Source organism: Tigriopus californicus, chromosome 9 (assembly GCF_007210705.1).
Source record: "Tigriopus californicus strain San Diego chromosome 9, Tcal_SD_v2.1, whole genome shotgun sequence".
NCBI classification, from domain to species: Eukaryota; Metazoa; Arthropoda; class Copepoda; order Harpacticoida; family Harpacticidae; genus Tigriopus; species Tigriopus californicus.
The window spans coordinates 9,300,682-9,317,933 of NC_081448.1; the positions used below are offsets into that span (position 1 = coordinate 9,300,682).

General features: G+C 44.1%; 2 protein-coding genes and 1 long non-coding RNA gene across 4 annotated transcripts; 1 reads left to right on the plus strand and 2 right to left on the minus strand.

Annotated features, from left to right (window-relative positions):
* Window positions 1–3,967: 3,967 nt before the first annotated feature.
* Window positions 3,968–5,859, minus strand: LOC131886880 (uncharacterized). Of its 2 annotated transcripts, XR_009373954.1 has the most exons (3): window positions 5,744–5,859; window positions 4,954–5,323; window positions 3,968–4,047 (listed from the first exon to the last, which is right to left on the minus strand). It is a non-coding gene; the product is annotated as an uncharacterized LOC131886880 (long non-coding RNA). The 2 variants fall into 2 exon arrangements; XR_009373953.1 differs by lacking the exon at window positions 5,744–5,859 and having other exon boundaries at window positions 4,954–5,458.
* A 4,373-nt stretch (window positions 5,860–10,232) lies between these two features.
* LOC131886857 (lon protease homolog, mitochondrial-like) lies at window positions 10,233–13,391 on the plus strand. Its single transcript, XM_059235284.1, has 2 exons — window positions 10,233–11,288; window positions 11,354–13,391. Exons 1-2 carry the CDS (start codon window positions 10,374–10,376, stop codon window positions 13,289–13,291), a joined length of 2,853 nt encoding a protein of 950 aa, XP_059091267.1. The 5' UTR covers window positions 10,233–10,373; the 3' UTR covers window positions 13,292–13,391.
* On the minus strand, window positions 13,299–16,808 carry LOC131886856 (sodium/potassium-transporting ATPase subunit alpha-B-like). The gene has a single exon (XM_059235282.1). It carries the CDS (start codon window positions 16,539–16,541, stop codon window positions 13,419–13,421), a length of 3,123 nt encoding a protein of 1,040 aa, XP_059091265.1. The 5' UTR covers window positions 16,542–16,808; the 3' UTR covers window positions 13,299–13,418.
* Between the last annotated feature and the right edge of the window lie 444 nt (window positions 16,809–17,252).

The following is a 17,252-nucleotide window of genomic DNA, read 5'->3' on the forward strand; positions in this document are numbered from 1 at the left end:
CGTACCCAAGTTGTTCGAGTTGAAGGGTGCTTGAGTCGCACTTGCCAAGTCTCATCCGGAGTTCCGCAAAGTACTATACTAGGCCCAATCCTCTTCATACTCTTTATCGCACCACTACATGAATTACCCCTTGCGTCTGTAATTCTCTCTTATGCTGACGATACCAAGCTAGTGTCTAGAAGAAATACAGCGAATGGGACAGAGTTGCAAAGCGACTTAGACAGAATATTATGATTGGGTTCAAGCACAGAACATGGAATTAAATGGGGATAAATTCCGTATTATGACATACGGCCAAGTTGGTACTGACCCCCCTATTTTATATCGATAATTGCCGGAACCCAATCGAATCGGTAAATTCAATCAAGGATCTCGGGATAATCCTTCAAGACGATGGTAAATTTGAAGAGCATGTACAGTCAAAAGTGACCAAAGCCTTTCAGACTTGCGGCTGGATATATCGAACATTCAAGTCCAGAGATGTACTGACTATGAAAACTCTGTACAAATCAATAGTCCAGCCACATCTTGAATACGCTTCCCCAATCTGGGCCCCCATGACCGCTGGGGGGTTAAATAAGATTGAACGAGTACAAAAGAGTTTCACGAGATATATTAACGGGATGTCTAAATTAAGCTATTGGGAACGCCTCAAATCATTGGGATTATACAGTATTCAACGTAGGTATGAACGTTACCTAATCCTGTATGTGTTTAAATGTCTCCATTCCCTTTGTCCTAACCGGGAATACGACATAGCGTTAGCGAGAGACGAGGAATTTCATGTGAAATGCGCCATAAAATCAATCACTTGGATGAAAAGATTGTGAGGGGCTTGAAATCTTCTTTTGTCTTAAACCGGGCACCAACTTTGTACAACTGCTGCCGTGCTCTCTTAGACAATTCTATGCATTAAGATGACCATATGTTACCCATTGTTAAGTTTTAAACGTGACTTAGATCGGTTTTTGTTAACGATCCCAGACCAGCCCTACATTCAAGGGTGCCCTAGAGCGGCTAATTCAAACAGTTTGCACGACCAAATATTTTATAAATTATGACTCACCTTGACTTACAGAGAATTTCATTCCCTTGTATCGGTATACAAACCCGAGAATCTTTGATGAAAAAAAAAATCGGCAGTGTTCGCAAGCATTTGTTTAGGCACTTGTCAAGCTTCAACGAGGGAGAACTGGCATTCATAAGCGCATAAATATTGCCAGATTGGAACTTCTGGCGGCAATTATTACTGCCAGAGCGGAGGTGTATGAGGCTGAAGCCTTTGATATCAAGCTTCCTACATATGTTCTGCTTCGCCGACTCTAAGATCACTCTTTGTCGTCTGTCTGGCTCGAGGCCCAGATCCTCGCAAAATTTCTGTCGCTTCCCGCCTCAAAACTATCCTTGGTCTCGATCCGACTTCTCATTGGTTCTTCTGCCCGGGAGAAGCCAACCATGCTGACGATGGACCACGCGGATGCTCCTTCAGAGATCTCATCCACCACATCTTTTCTTCTTTATTACTCCGAGAAGTAAAGACGTTGTTGAGAATCGGACATCCATCTCAAACGAGGAAGCAGAATTAGGCGACAATCCAGAGATCAGCAAAAACATTGCGCAAGCTCGAGTCTGCCTCACAGAAATTTATGATAAAAATGATGCCTGATTCCATCCACGCTGGTGGGAAGAAGGCAGAATGGTGGGCGAGGCCGAAGAGATCTTGGAGGAGTGACTGAACTTGGGTCCGGATACGAACTTCTAGAAATACGGGCTGTGAACGACTTTCCCGCTAAATTGGCTTGCCCTCGGTAATTGCGACTTTGAGCCACTTTTCAAATAAAAGTAATGGTATAAGAAGCGTAGATTCCTACAATTCAAAGAAGGCTATTTTTATAATATTTGCTTGTAAGTGGTTTGTTTCAAAGTTATGTTGTCAAAAGCTTATGTAACTGACCAAGAGCAGGCCGAAAATTCGAATTTTATGTAGTGTTTACTACATGATTTTGGACTTTTCTCCTGAGTTCCTTAAGCATTGTTTTGAGCTCAAGTTTGGCCAAGATAATGTATTCAACAAGATCTTGCGGTCGTATCAAGTGCTTATTTGGATCAAAGTGAATCTCTAGGCTTAGGAGATAAGAAATATTTGCTTCCGTTCGTAGCTTTCATCTCTAGAAGTCCGTGGTCCATGGCACATGAAATATCGTATTCTGTGTCCCTAGCCACTCCGTCATTGGTGTTCCCTTTTTATGAGTTTTTATGAAATGAAAAAAATGGCAAGTCGCCAGGATCGTCAGGGTTCGCTATGGGCTTTTTAAAGGGCATTTTGAAATGGACTGGGACATCATGCCGTCCGTGCCGTCAATCATTCGCATCAAATTGGCAAACTACCCTCACTCAAATGTCAGGGAGTGATCACGCTAAACCCGAAAAAATCCAAGACAGGAGGTGACAGACATATTCCGAACATCCGTCCCATTACCCTCCTTAATAGCATTGATTGTTCATGCTTTCTAGAAACAAGCAAGCCCAGGAAATTGTCCAAATTTAGCACTATTGCAATGTCGTCATTAAAAAGGTCAAGTATCGCGTAACCAAGGATGGTAGACTATGAATTTTTTTTTTAATCTTCTTTTGCTTTGGGTTGCATCCTGTTATGTTCTCATCTCGTCATCAATATGTCGAAGTCAACTCGCCCCGTTTCAATCCCTACTCTCCAGGGTTCATCCATTTCTCTATATAAATACCTCGCCGTCAAGTCAATAAACAGCTAGTCAGAAACCGGCTCACGACCATCTAACACATCTCAACCAAGCTCTTTGAGGAATCCATTAAGAATAAGACTAATTGACAGAAAAAGACTCGACTCTAACCATGGTCTTTCGCCGAAAAATGCTCTTGCTTATTCTGTCCCATGATTACCTGGGGAGCGAGTCGAGATGGTTTTTGTCTCCATGCCAAATTTTTTTTAAACTCTTTATTGCGAGATATTTCTCATTGGATCATAGGTCTTTTACAATGTTTACAGTATATACATCTATTTCGTCCCATTCTGGGTTCTGGGGCCGCCATTCGAGGCGATGATCCACTAGAAGGGGGGGGGGGGAGACCTGGGATCGAACCCATGAACCCGAGTTTAACTCGGTCGCGCGTTAACCAACTGCGCTAGAACCATCTCCCATGCCATACATTCGTACGTCCAGACGATGATGCCATATTGAAGTGTTGAATATCGCTTCACAATAGGTTCAATGCGATCCTTCTGCTGTATTTCCGTGGCATCCGATGATTTTAATTGGAGTGATTGTGCTCACGCCCTAAGCTACGTTTTTTACTTTTTCCCGCCAATAAATTGAGTCGATGCTTGGAACCTCTCTGGTGTATTAATTCCTCTCCGACCGTAGAACCTTAGAAGTTCAACATTCAGTTCAGACTAAGGAGCATTATATGCATGCTTGAAGGAAAGCTGGAGCAAAATAATGTTCCCTTTGTCATGGACGATAGTCGTGATAATAATATTCTAACCAGTTTATTTTGCGGCCAAATCAATGCATTCTTTGTATCACACGGCTCGCCCTCAACTAAGAGCAAACTATCGAAACAGACAAGTGGGTAAAATAAAGATATGCATATACAGAGATATAGATAGGCGACCACTTGAATGCTTTTTTTTTTGGCTAGGCTTGAACCTCTGAAAGTATCAACAGCACACCTCTGTTGAATCTCAGCTTGAAAGTAAGCCAAGCGCGCTCATGGCATCCCCATTGATTCAACAGGCACACAAACTAACACGCGGTCTTTTCCATACCACTCGATGAACCTTGGCGTGGAATCACTTGATACCACGTCAGAGATTGGATTGAGGAGCAATCAATGTTGGACCGAGCGTTTCAAGACTGGATGCCAAGAGATTGTTTGTCTTCGAACTCGGTAAAGCATGCATGGATTGATTGGAGTAAGATCTTCTTGGTTGGTGCTCATCACTGATTGCCAATTAAGCGTCAGTCAGATGTGGTCAACAGCGTGGTTGGCTTGATGTTGGGCTTGGAGCTTGGTTTGGTGGGCATCTGCCTGGATCCTGGAATGAGTGAGCAAGTTGAACGGAAAATCAAATGGCAAGTAAAGACTCTATTTCCAAGACCTTTGATCTTGTTTAATAGTAGGGGCCCATTTTCCCACATATTTGACAGCCTAAACGAGGTTGGGAAGAGGCACGGTAGATTACGAAACAAACTATTCTTGATATGGCATCAAAACAAGTAACTCCAATGTATGCTAATTCAAACAAGAATAATCGGCCCTTTAATTGGTAGAGGCTGGCTCATAAAGCGCTCTCTGAAGTGCAAAACGTAAACAAAACACATTTTGTGTGGCGTAGGAAGCCTATGGCAAGCGTGATTTCAAGGAAACAACAATGAAAGGAAGTGTAATGAATGTCTTTTCGTGATCTACAACATCTGGTTAGTATTCGATCGGGTCGATCAAGAGGAGCCATGCCAATTGAAACACTACAGTCCATATTAATTCATCTCCTCCTCAAACCTGTCAAACAAATTCTATCCTTTCTTATTGCTCAGTCGATAACCTAAGCCATAGACCACTGAAAATTATGGACGTACCTCGACCAAGACTAGTCATACCAAAAAGCCAATTCAGCCGCAAGTACATTGAGGCTGTCTGTAGAAACTTTCGCCCGATTTGTTAGTCAAGATATAAGGGCTGGCAGTCATACGTTGAAAATTGCGTTTTCTTGAGCTTCAAGAAAGCTGTGGCCAGGGCGAACCTGAAACATGACAAGGCTATTGGTGCAGCCCTCCTGATGACTAGTCTTGGTCATGGAGGTACGTCCATTATTTTCAGCGGTTTATGCCTAAGCTTCTAAGAGCTCGAGGGTGACAAATCTACTCTCTGTATCCTTCAACAAACGAGATCCACTTTGAACGAGTTTCCACCCACCCTCATGGCGTTGCAGGAGTGCAAACCCAAGGCCCTTGAACTTGGACCCATCCGTTTGGAGGATGGTCTTGGTTCCCAGGTGGCATATTCCCAAATTGAGTGGTGAGGCAAGTACGGACTTGACTTGCTCAAACACACATTGAAGTGAAATCCCTTCATACCACTTCAGAGATTGGATTGAGGAACAATCAATGTTGGGCAGGCCATTTCAAGGCTGGATGCCAAGAGCCTGTCTTCGAACTTAGGAGAGCATGCATGGCTTGGAATACGGTCTGGGTGGTGGGCATCACTGAGGGGCAATTAAGCGTCAATCCCATGTGGTCAACCAACAGAGTGGTGGTTGGCTTGACAGACGACATCTTCCCGGACCCTGGAATGAGTGAGCAAGTCGAACGGTAAAATCAGCTGGAGAGTTACAACTTTATTCAAGACCTTGGATTTTATTTAATAATGGCAAGCATGACTTAAATGAAACAATAAACAGTGTAATAACTATCTTTTCAAGATCTGCAATATACAGTATTGGGGTACTTATCCAGGTGACCAACGTAAAGGTACCACATGCATCCAACACCCGTTGTTTTTTTTTTTCAATTATCTTTTAAATTAAAAACATGGGGACTTTTACTTTATTAATTATAAATATTCTAAATATGAGGGAGGTCATGTTTTTTGAAAGCCAATTCAAATTCTACTCGTCCCCAAATGAAAGAAATATGTACAACAACCCAAATGACAGTTGACCTCTAAACCCTCTAAACATTATTTACAACACAAAAAACCGCCTTACTTTCCGCAACGCCTTGGTCCACCAGCGCCGCTTTTTCCGATGGGCATCCCAAAATCCATCCATATCCCTCTCATCCTCCTCCTCCTCGGTTCCATCACCATCATCATCATCCAAAGACCGAAAGGTAGAGCCCGTAGTTGATCCTCGGGGCCTCCACGGGAACGGCAACTACGGGGGAATCCACGGCTTCCATCGCCCAGTTCCTGAAATTGAAAAAAAATTGGCCACAGGTCCTCAAAGGGCTGGAATCCACTGGAATCCTCTGGAATCCGGACCACGGGTTTCAGGAGATCCGGAAATCCTCGGAAAAACGTCCAGATGTCGACTGGTTTCCACGGGTGCGGGTTTTGAAAATGCGGTCAAGACTTGGCGTGTTTACGGCGGAAACGTGAAGCCACGACTGCTATCCTCTAAAAGGGGAAAGCGGCCACGTAACTGGCTGGCTGGCTGAATGGCTGCCAATTTGCGATCCATCCATCATCACCCGAAATGGTCCAATGTGCGGAGCGGTAAGAAGAGGTGGGGGGTTGGTTGCACTGAATCCAAGCCAACAAACACGAACTATGTAGAATCCAGTACGACAGTGAGTAAGTTCAACGCACCACCGTGCATAGCGGTGGAATTTGGAGCCTTCAATTCCGGCGTTCCAAAACAATGAGCTCATAGCTGCGTCCCAGATCCAAACCAAACACATTTAGATAAAGATATGTGGCTCTAAGAGTTGTATATGGCTTTAACTACCCTTCACGTACCCTTTAACATACTTTAAATGTTTAAAACACCACTTTATAAGCCACTTTCTACATTTTCTGTTGAAAAAAAAAAACACCAACATCATTTGAATCCGGTGTTTTGATGCTTGAAGAGTAACTGAAGCCTTAGTTAGAACTCATTCCGAAGGGGACTGTACTTCGAGTGGCTATGGGGGCACCAACCACAGGCAGAAAAGACTTAACTGTTCCTTTCGTTCGATCATTGAGAATCTTCCAAACTTCCACCAAAGAGCTCTGAATTGCTATTTGGTTCAATGAATGAAAGCTATTGTCGGAGAAGAGTTGCTCGATTCTAATATGGTCGTTTCTTGTTTTTCCGGATAAGATTTTGATAAGATTTTATTCTAACACACTCATTTTTCACTAGTTCTTGCACTCCTCCGGCTCTTTTCTTTTTCCAGTGTTTAGTAACACTAAATGCTTCATCAAGAACAAAAATAAGCTTGATGAAAACGGCTTGGCCAATGTAAACGACATCAACAGGATGGTTGGTCTGTGAGCTGTGAATCACTTCTTTGTCAAAATTATGTGATAAAATTTGTGTCGAGTAACTGGACCAGTATCATTGCAGGCTTTAGGGCTTGTCAAGTGAACAGCTTCATGAACAGCTAACGTTATTCCATGGAGTAATAACTATTTTTACAATAGCAGGGGCCTTCTTTGCGTGGAGTTTTTACAAGTGAGGCTTGAGGAAAGCCTGCAAGGTCAAAACAAGTTGAATGAGTTTGCTCTTTCATGAAGAGAGTTTGAAGAGAAGAGCAAGGGCTTGCCCAAGCTTCCCTTCACACAAGAGAGTAAGATGAAATGGCAAACTCATTCAAGGTGTTGACCAATCAACTTTTTGAGATACAAACTTGAATAGACTGCATGCAAAGAACGCCGCCGCTATTGAATACACAGTTTTCTTTTATAAGATCCGGTTTTCAAGGTATGATTTTCCATCAAAGCCGAATTTAACATTGGAGAATGTCCATTTTCTTCATGAGTGGCTGGAAACTTAGATTCCGACCACTCATGAAACACAACACCATGAAATAAGATTTCTAATGGTGGTGTTTGGTTTCCTTTGCGTCCTGGAGAGGGAACATTATATTGCTGAAAGCCGGTCCTGGTAAAAGAAAATCAAAGACAACATGCCCAGCCAAACTGCACTGTGTATGCATTGAGCTTTGATATTTATTCCATTTTACATGCTTGTCTAAACAAATAGCATTGTGGTATTGAGACAATTTGTCAGTTCGTTCACCAATTAATACCAGCTCTCTCAAAATCACTGGTTCATTGAAAACTAAATGGGTGGATATTGCGGGTGTCAGTGACGTTTGTCTGAGTTCTCCCTCCCCAAAATGCCCAAAATAAGGGTGTTGGACCACATTCTTCCTTGAACTTCCTTCACTTGACATGCCCTATACATACTGAAAGATCAATTTAGGTTGTCTGTTCCTTGTGAAGAATTTCCGATCTGCTGTTGCTCTTTTGCTCCTTTCAGATCCAACAATCTCGTCATTACCCGGATGTTCTTCTGACTCAAGTTCCACCCTTCCTCCGTCTCTTCGTCATCCGTCCAAATACTGATTCTATGACACGCCTTCATTCACTGCAGATTTTTATTGGATTTGTTCCTCTTCCTGCATCACACTACTTGTCCAACTCTTAGTTGACATCACTATATAAAATATGAATCTCCCTATTTTGAGTAGTAGAAACGATGGATTTAAGGCCACTCTGGAGCGTGAAAAGGGACTGAGTATTTTTTTTTTTTGTAATTTATTGTTAATTTCGATACTATCACTCTGCTGAGAGGTAATTACGTGAGCGAATAAAGTGTCAATGAGATTAGGCCTATAACTATAGAATGAACAAATATTTTCGAGGTATGAGCTCAGTAGGATAAGGTTTTGACTCTTTCCCATCAAATTTCATTTCTACTGTTAAAGCAAAGAAAAACCTCGTCTGCAACTTTCATTATGCTCTTGAAGTTGACATCATTCGCTTACCTTTCCGCCTTTTTTTTAATTCTTGATTTCCGACTATCGAGGCACCAAAGAGACCTGTGCCCTCAAGGTGGAGAAATCCTTATGATACGTCTCTGAGGATGGGACCCTTGCCCTCACTCGACCTGTTGTGTTGTGGCTCCAAAAATATTTCTTGAATGGTGTGGCCACTGAAGACGAACAGACATCATGGGTTCTGGACGAGGAGGACCAAGGAGCGTATCGTTAAAGTTGATCTCCTGGTTAACTCATACAGATCAACAATATCAAAGACCCTGTAGCATGTTAGCTCATTTTCCTTATTTCATATTGTTAGATGGCGTAAGCCATAACATAATTGTTCCGATTTACATGTGGTTTCTCTGGTAAACGTTATCCTCCACCGATTAGTTGGCGGTGCTACTTTTTTAAACTTAACCTAACCTCATCAAACCTAACCTAACCTTACCTAACCTGGCCCAACCTAACCTAACACGATATTAATAGCCTTTAAGGTCTCTCTCCAAACCTTTTTAACAGTTTGTCACAAATTTACAAATGAGCACCGCCAACCAATCGGTGGAGAATAACGTTTATCGGTTTCTCTTTGGGTTGAGGAGACGTTGGGTGACGTCTAGAGAAATAAACATCCAGTCGTTCTAAGATTTCTGAACCTTTCGTTCCTACAAATTGGTGACCCCGTTTTTTTGAACCGTAATTATGGAAAATGCGACCAGCCTTGGCGATCAAAAGCCGGACTCGCTCCTCATCGATTCTATTTCACAAGCTGTCGCTGCTGCCGTCTCTACGTAAACATTGAATAACGCTTCACGCGCATCGTTAAATGCCGTTGCATTAAAGCTGGTGGGTTTCTGGACCACAAATCCAGTCAGTTGGTTCGCGAATGCTGAGGAGAATTTTCTTCTTAAGAACATTTCAAACGATTCAACTAAGTTTTTCCACATCGTCCAATCTTTAGACAGCGATACCTCAGCCAAGGTGCATCGTTTTATATCCTTGGGGGATGAAGTCCTTGATCGCTACTCCCAGTTAAAAACTGCTTTGTTGGATGCGTGTGGAAAGTCAAAATATTAAATATAAATATAAAACTCTGAACCTTTCGTTTCTACAACCCTAAGACCGAATTTGGTCCATATTATTGCATAATGAAATATGTCCTCCTTGTCAATCTAGGCCTCTACACGAGGTCTGCCGGTCAAGACACAATGCCTCGATGGTCGGAAATCAAGAATTTAAAAAAAAAGCCACAGGGGTAAGCGAATGATGTCCACTTCAACGGCTTAAAGAAAGTTGTGGACGCCTTTTTTTGCTTTGATTGTACAGCTAAAATTTTGATGGAAAAGATGTAAACATATATCTCTTTAGCTCATATTTCGAACATTTTCGTTCATTCTATAGGCCTAGACTCATCTAGAGACTCATCGTGAGGGAAAACTAGAGGTTGCGTGTCCTCTTATTAAAATCATCTGTCGAAGTTGCCAATTTTTCCGTTTGGATGGCATCCAGGAGTTCGAGTCAGGGCCTCCAAACTTGCATCTTGAAGATTGCTGGGTCTGATTGGTCTCTGGAGGCTCAGTTTGAAGACAGAGTTGCCATACCATGCATGGCTCTGTTTAAGCCTCAATTCGGATCTTTGGGGAGACATCTGGGATTCGCTCGCTTGAGGATTTCTTAGAAGAAAAATTTAGCCAGCATCACTGGATGTGTATGTTTGGACCTCTATGTTTACATGTTTTGTCACTGGCATGCATGTATGTCTAGATAGGTTTTGATCTGAATCTCGACTCTTGAGTCCTCTTGGCTGTTCCCTCCGAAAAAGACGATCTTGTCCTATCTAACGCCCAATCGGCATTGAACTACAATATGCTTCGGACCCTGGGCTCGGGAGGTATTCAATGGAAATGGCGACAATGTCTAGGTTCTTCTCTCCGGTTGTCCTCGTGGCAGCCGCGTGTGCTTCGTGAAGTCCAAGGACTGGCGGCCACGGTTCAACCAGCCTGTTGGTTCACGTCTGTCCAGCTCTGCCATTTCCGTCCATTGAGTCCCTTCAGCCGCCCGTTCAGTCCGCCCGCGCTCAACTTTATGTTCAGGGGATTCTCCTCTGCTTCTTCGTCCGGCAACGATGATGGGGCCGGGGACCCCATATCCAGTTTAGGTGATGACACCCCTCAGGCCTCGTCCAATGTGCCCGCTACTCAAACCATTCCGGATGTTTGGCCCAATTTGCCCGTCATTGCCATCAACAAGCACCCCGTGTTTCCTAAGTTTGTTAAGATCATCGAAGTGAGCGACTCGCATTTAATGAGTATCCTCCGGCGGAAAGTCCGATTGAACCAGCCGTATGCGGGCGTGTTCGTCAAAATCGAAGATGGCAACGAGAAGGAGGTGGTCGATTCGGTGAGTGAATTGTTCTCGGTGGGCACGTTCGTTCAAATCCTCGAGATGCAAGATTTGGGATCGAGGTTGAGGCTAGTGGTCATGGGGCACCGCCGGATTTTGTTGAATAAACCCATTGCCGATATTGACGCGAAAGATGATAAAACCGCACCCGCTCTCACGGAAGAGGGATCGGCACTGACGTCTGACATCCCCATTCCACCACCCACGCCCGTCCTTTCGGTTGGTTCTGAACCTCTACCAGAATCGTCAGCAATCGTGGAAGGCTTGGAGAAAGTTCTCATGGTGGAAACTGAGAACTATGTACATGATGAGTTTGAAACCTCGGACGAACTTAAAGCCCTAACTCAAGAAGTTATCAAAACGATTCGGGATATTATCGTAAGTATGCCTACGGGACTACTCGCGTGATTTTTTTTCCTAACCACTTCTCCATTGTTCTTCAGGCCTTAAACCCGTTGTACCGAGAATCTCTTCAACAAATGCTGCATCTGGGTCAAAGAATAGTGGATAATCCGGTCTATTTGTCGGATCTGGGAGCGGCTCTAACGGGGGGAGAAACCAAAGAGTTGTTGGAGGTTTTAGCGGAAAAAAATATTAAACAACGGCTGACCCTGGCTCTTTCTCTGTTGAAGAAAGAGTACGAATTGAGCAAGCTGCAACAAAAAATCGGAAAAGAGGTCGAGGACAAGGTCAAATCGGTTCAAAGAAAATATTTGCTCCAAGAACAATTAAAGGTGATTCGAAAGGAATTGGGAATGGAAAAAGACGACACGGAAAGCATTATTGACAAGTACCAAGCAAGGATGAAGGAAATGACTATTCCGAACTCCGTCAAGGAAGTCATCGACGAAGAGATTGGCAAGCTTCGATTTCTCGACAGCCACTCCTCCGAATTCAATGTGACCCGGAATTACTTGGATTGGCTGACCACTATTCCATGGGGTATCGCTTCCGATGAAAATTTAGATCTAACCAAGGCCAAAGATGTTCTCAATAGAGAACATTATGGATTAGAGGATGTAAAGAAGAGAATTTTAGAATTCGTGGCCGTATCCCAGTTGAAAGGAAGCACCCAAGGCAAGATCATCTGCTTGGCGGGACCTCCGGGAGTGGGAAAGACGAGCGTTGCCAAATCCATCGCCAACGCTCTAGACCGAACTTTCTTTCGCTTTAGCGTCGGGGGTTTGTCTGATGTGGCCGAGCTCAAGGGCCATAGACGTACCTATGTTGGGGCCATGCCAGGAAAGGCCGTCCAGGCACTAAAGAAGACCAAGACAGAAAACCCCTTGATCTTGATCGACGAAATAGATAAGATGGGCAAGGGCTGGCAAGGAGATCCTACGGCAGCTCTTTTGGAGATGTTGGACCCGGAGCAGAACTCGTCGTTTATGGATCATTACTTGGACGTTCCAATTGACCTCTCGAAAGTTCTTTTCATTTGCACCGCCAATACCTTAGACACAATTCCGGAACCTCTTCGCGATCGCATGGAAATGATAGACATTTCTGGCTATGTCGCTGAAGAGAAGCTAGAAATTGCTAGAACCTATTTAATTCCTCAAGTGCTAGAAATCACTGGACTTAAAGCCGATGACATTCATATCGATGATCAAGCCCTTACAACTCTCATCAAGTCATACTGCAGAGAAAGTGGGGTTAGAAACTTACGGAAGCAATTGGAGAAAATATATCGGAAAACGGCTTACAAAATTGTCAATGACAAACAAACCAACGTGAATATCACTGAAGATAACTTGCGAGATTTTGTGGGTAAACCCGTGTACCAACATGATAAAATGTACGAGGAGACCCCTCCTGGTGTGTGCATGGGCTTGGCGTGGACCTCGCACGGTGGCTCCACTCTTTACATCGAAACATTGCAACAGAAGATGTCAAGCAACACCAAGTCAACGGACGGAAGGATTGAATTCACCGGTAATCTTGGGGACGTTATGAAGGAGAGTGTTCGCATTGCTTACACATTTTCCAAAGTGTTTGCCAACACAGTGGACAAGACAAGCGCTTTGCTAGCCGATGGTTGTGTTCACCTCCATGTGCCAGAAGGGGCCACGCCCAAAGACGGCCCAAGTGCCGGATGCACAATCGTTACCGCTCTCCTTTCTTTGGCCTTAGATAAGCCCGTGAGACCAAATCTGGCCATGACTGGGGAGATTTCGCTCCGAGGGAAAATTTTGCCCGTTGGCGGCATCAAAGAAAAAGTGATTGCTGCTAAACGAGCGGGTGTCGACACCGTGATTCTACCCAATGATAACAGGAAAGATTTTGACGATTTACCAGATGTGGTCAAATGCGATGTGAACATTCATTTTGCTGACACGTATGAAGATGTATTTAAGGTAGCTTTTCCCGTACAATCTTAGCCCCCTCTTTGTCTTGGCGAACGTTTATTAAGCATTTTTCCAATGTCGTTGTATCGAAAAATGTTATTTGTAAAAATACAAGGAAAACATATTATATTTACATACAGATCTTCTTATCTTCATGAACTCATATACAAGTCTCATGCTCAATCCATGTGTTTGCGTGTTTTCGGACGTAAGCCTTCTTCATTTCTTCGTACACAAATAATATGATGAGGAATGGTAGAGGTGGAAACCACGATAGAGGAAACAAATATTGGAGTTGAAGACCCTGATTCAACCCTGGCATGTAGATCAAGAGAAACGCTAAACAGGTCTCGAAAAAAATAGAAAAATTGGCCACCCAATTGCCCATTCCACGCTGGAAGATAGATAGCTTGCGAGTACGACTGATGATTAAGGTGATCCATTGCATTGCCACAATCGAGAAGAAAACGCCGGCGTGGCAAGAATATTCCAAATTCTTGCGATCCTCGTAGGTCCATTCCTGGCCGTAAGTGTCCTTTAAGTCGTTGATAGCTCTTGAATCCCATTCTGTTCTTATGCCAACCAAGTTGCTGGGCCAAAATCCATTTTCAGCCATGATCACGCAATATGTGAACAATCCTGCAGCTCCTTGGATCAAACCCACATGTCCATACGAGGTGAAGATCATCGTTTCGGTAACAATTCCATCTGAAATGGGATTTCTCGGGCCTCTTTTCATGGCCTCGTACATAGTCTCCTCCTCTTCAAACGCCAAACTGATCCCCGGAAGAAGATCCGTTCCAAGATCAATACAGAGGACAGCTAAAACACCTAAGGGTAAAGGAATTTGAGCGAACAGGAACATGACGAATGGCACCAATTCACCCATGTTAGAAGCAAGAGTGTAAAAGAACATTTTCCTCAAGTTGTCAAACATTATTCGCCCTTCCTCAATGGCAATGACGATCGAAGAGAAGTTATTATCCATTAGAATAACATCAGCAGCATCTTTAGCAATATCAGTTCCACCTGGGCCCATGGCAATGCCCACGTCCGCTTTTCTTAGAGCTGCCGCATCATTTACTCCATCTCCAGTGACTGCAACGATGGCACCCAGACGTTGACATGCTTCTACCACGTCCAGCTTTTGTTCAGAAGACAAACCCGCTAAAATTATTTCATGATGATGCATGAGTGCGTTTTCCAGTTCCTCTGGACTCATTTCTTGCATCTCTTCGCCTGTGATTAAACAAGACTCTGAGTTGTTCATGAGGGTATTTTTCTCCAACGGGTCTTGATCCAAGGACAAAATTCCCACTGATTTGGCGATAGCTTTAGCGGTACTAGGGTGGTCCCCGGTCATCATGATAACTTTGATACCAGCAGCCTGGCATTTGGCTATAGAATCTGGTACACTCGCTCGAGGTGGATCGATCAACGACATGATACCAATCAAACGGAATCCAGTTAGTGGGAAGTTGATGTTATTTGAATCAAAGGCAAACCCAGGGGGATACTTTTGAGGGGAAAGTCTGCTGTCAGCCAAGGCCACTAATCTCTCCCCCAGACCTCCCAATTCCGTGCAGGCATATCGGAATGCCGCGATATAATCATCCCCGATTGACCGTTCTTGACCGTTGACATACGCAGAGGAGCACCGGTTTAAAATGGCCTCCGGATCACCGACTAAAGTGACAAGGTAACCCTTTTGTTGATAATCATGGCATTCATGAATGCTCAATTGGAATTTGATGATGGGATTGAAGGGAATCTCGCACACTTTGGGATGTAAACTTCTGAAGGTACCACTTTGCCCCTCCACAGCCTCAATGTTCCTGAGCAATGCCGAATCAATGGCAGTTCCCAACACCTCACGATCGTCTCCTCCAGCGCCGACAAACTCTGCTCGGTTGCAAAGTACAGCGATACGTGCCATATTTTTCCATGCTGATGATTGGAGGTCAAAGGACACGGCAGGACGATCGTCTGTCCCCGTATCAACTTCACCGATTTCGTTGTCGAACCAAACGTGAGCAACCGTGGCCATGTTTCGGGTCAATGTGCCAGTTTTGTCGCAGAGAATAATGGAGGTCGCTCCCAAAGTTTCAATGGTTTCCAGATTCTTGACGATGCAATTTCTCCGCATTAACCTCTTGGCGGTGACACTCAAACTGATGGTGACAACTGCCAACAAACCTTCGGGAACATTGGCAACAATGATTCCGATCAGGAATAGGATGGAGTCAATCCAGAAGTAGCCCAAGAGAAAGGAAATGATGAAGAAAAACACTCCCATGTAGATCCCAACCCCAGTTGCGAGGTGGATGAAAGATGCCAATTCACGGGAGATTAACGTAGCCTCTTTTGGATTGGCGGCCGTCATTTCAGTCATCCTACCCACAATGGTGTTCAGTCCGGTTCGGATCACCACAGCTTTACAATTTCCTTGAACGGCGTAAGTATTTCGAAAAATCATGTTTTTCGTTAGTAAGAGATCATCGTTTGTACAATGAATATCCCGCTCAAGAGGCTCAGACTCTCCGGTGAGCGATGCATTGTCAACCATGAAGCTATTCGATTCCAGCACCCGACAGTCCGCTGGAATCCGTTCGCCAATGCCCAACAGAATGATATCACCTATTACGAGCTCATCTGAGGCCACCTCTTGCTCTTCGCCCTCTCTGATGACCTTGGAAGTCTCGGGCATTACAGCCTCCCGATGACGAATTAAAGACGCGCTCTTGGTTTCTTGGATAAATGAGAGTATTCCAGTGATTGAAATAACTATCAGTAATGCCACACCCAGAACTACGTTTTCAACTGGTGGATATTCTTGTTTGCCGACCTCGATAGAATAATTAGCGAAGCTCAGGACCACTCCCATCCAAAGGATGATCGATGATCCGCCAAAGAGCGATTTGGAGAAGCGGACCCAAGCTGGTACTTCCAGTATGGTGCCAATATCATTTGGACCATGAAGCTCCAGATTGGCTGTGGCCTGAACATGGCTAAGGCCCATTTGAGGATCGGTGATAAGTCTGGCAAAGAGCTCGTGGAGCAATAGTCGATGCTCATCTTCGATTGCTTGTCTGGGATCAATGGGGACCACGGGGGAAAAGGCATTCTCACCTCGATTTAAAGTGGCTCTGGATGTGTATTTGGACGCGAAGGGTGTTTTTCTATAGGATTTCACCGTTCCTGTGGCCGTTCTATTGTCATCTCGAATTCCATCCCTTCCCTCGGTGGCCTCATGATAAGAATCATTATCATCATCGGCATACATGATCTCGATTGTTTCTAGGGTATAACTTCGGTTTTTACCACATGCTGAATTGGAAATCACCTCTTTGTTGATATTCTTCCAAGACAGCTACGACGATCTTTTCCAAAAATACAGGTATAACTTAACACTCCCAGCGGCTCTTTGTAGGTAGGTAGGACCGTACCCGATCAACATGAATGTTTTGGTCTGGACCGAGGCGATCAAGCAGACCAAGGAAGGCGCGCAAAGCACGAACCAAGCCTCGCCTTTCTACCTGTGCTTGAAAGGACCTCTGGTTTTGGCATCTTCCGTTAAAAGGTTGAGTTTGGGTACAAACCAGTTCTACCGCTCGTTACTATTTGCTTTATATACCCGTATTGATTAAGTAAGAAGCACAGATGGAAGGTCAAATGTCCTTCGAACTCTCTCATTAATCTCCTTGAAAAACTGAAGTCTCCTGGGTTAGTTATCGAAAATACGAATGATTCATTTTACATTCAATAGCCTGGCACAGAGAGGAAACCATAAGCTCGTTGGCTGTTGTACTAGGTAGTTGAGTTTAAGGGGATATGCCTGGTAAACAAATTCAAATGAATTGGGATTTCCATGTCTGGCTTCCCGCATGTTCCCATCTCCTCAGAGGAGTTTAAAGGGGAGTTTACCAGTCAGTTACTCACTCTCAGACTCGCCAGGCTTTGTCCTATCTCCCCGCCTTCGACCGAGCGCGGTTTC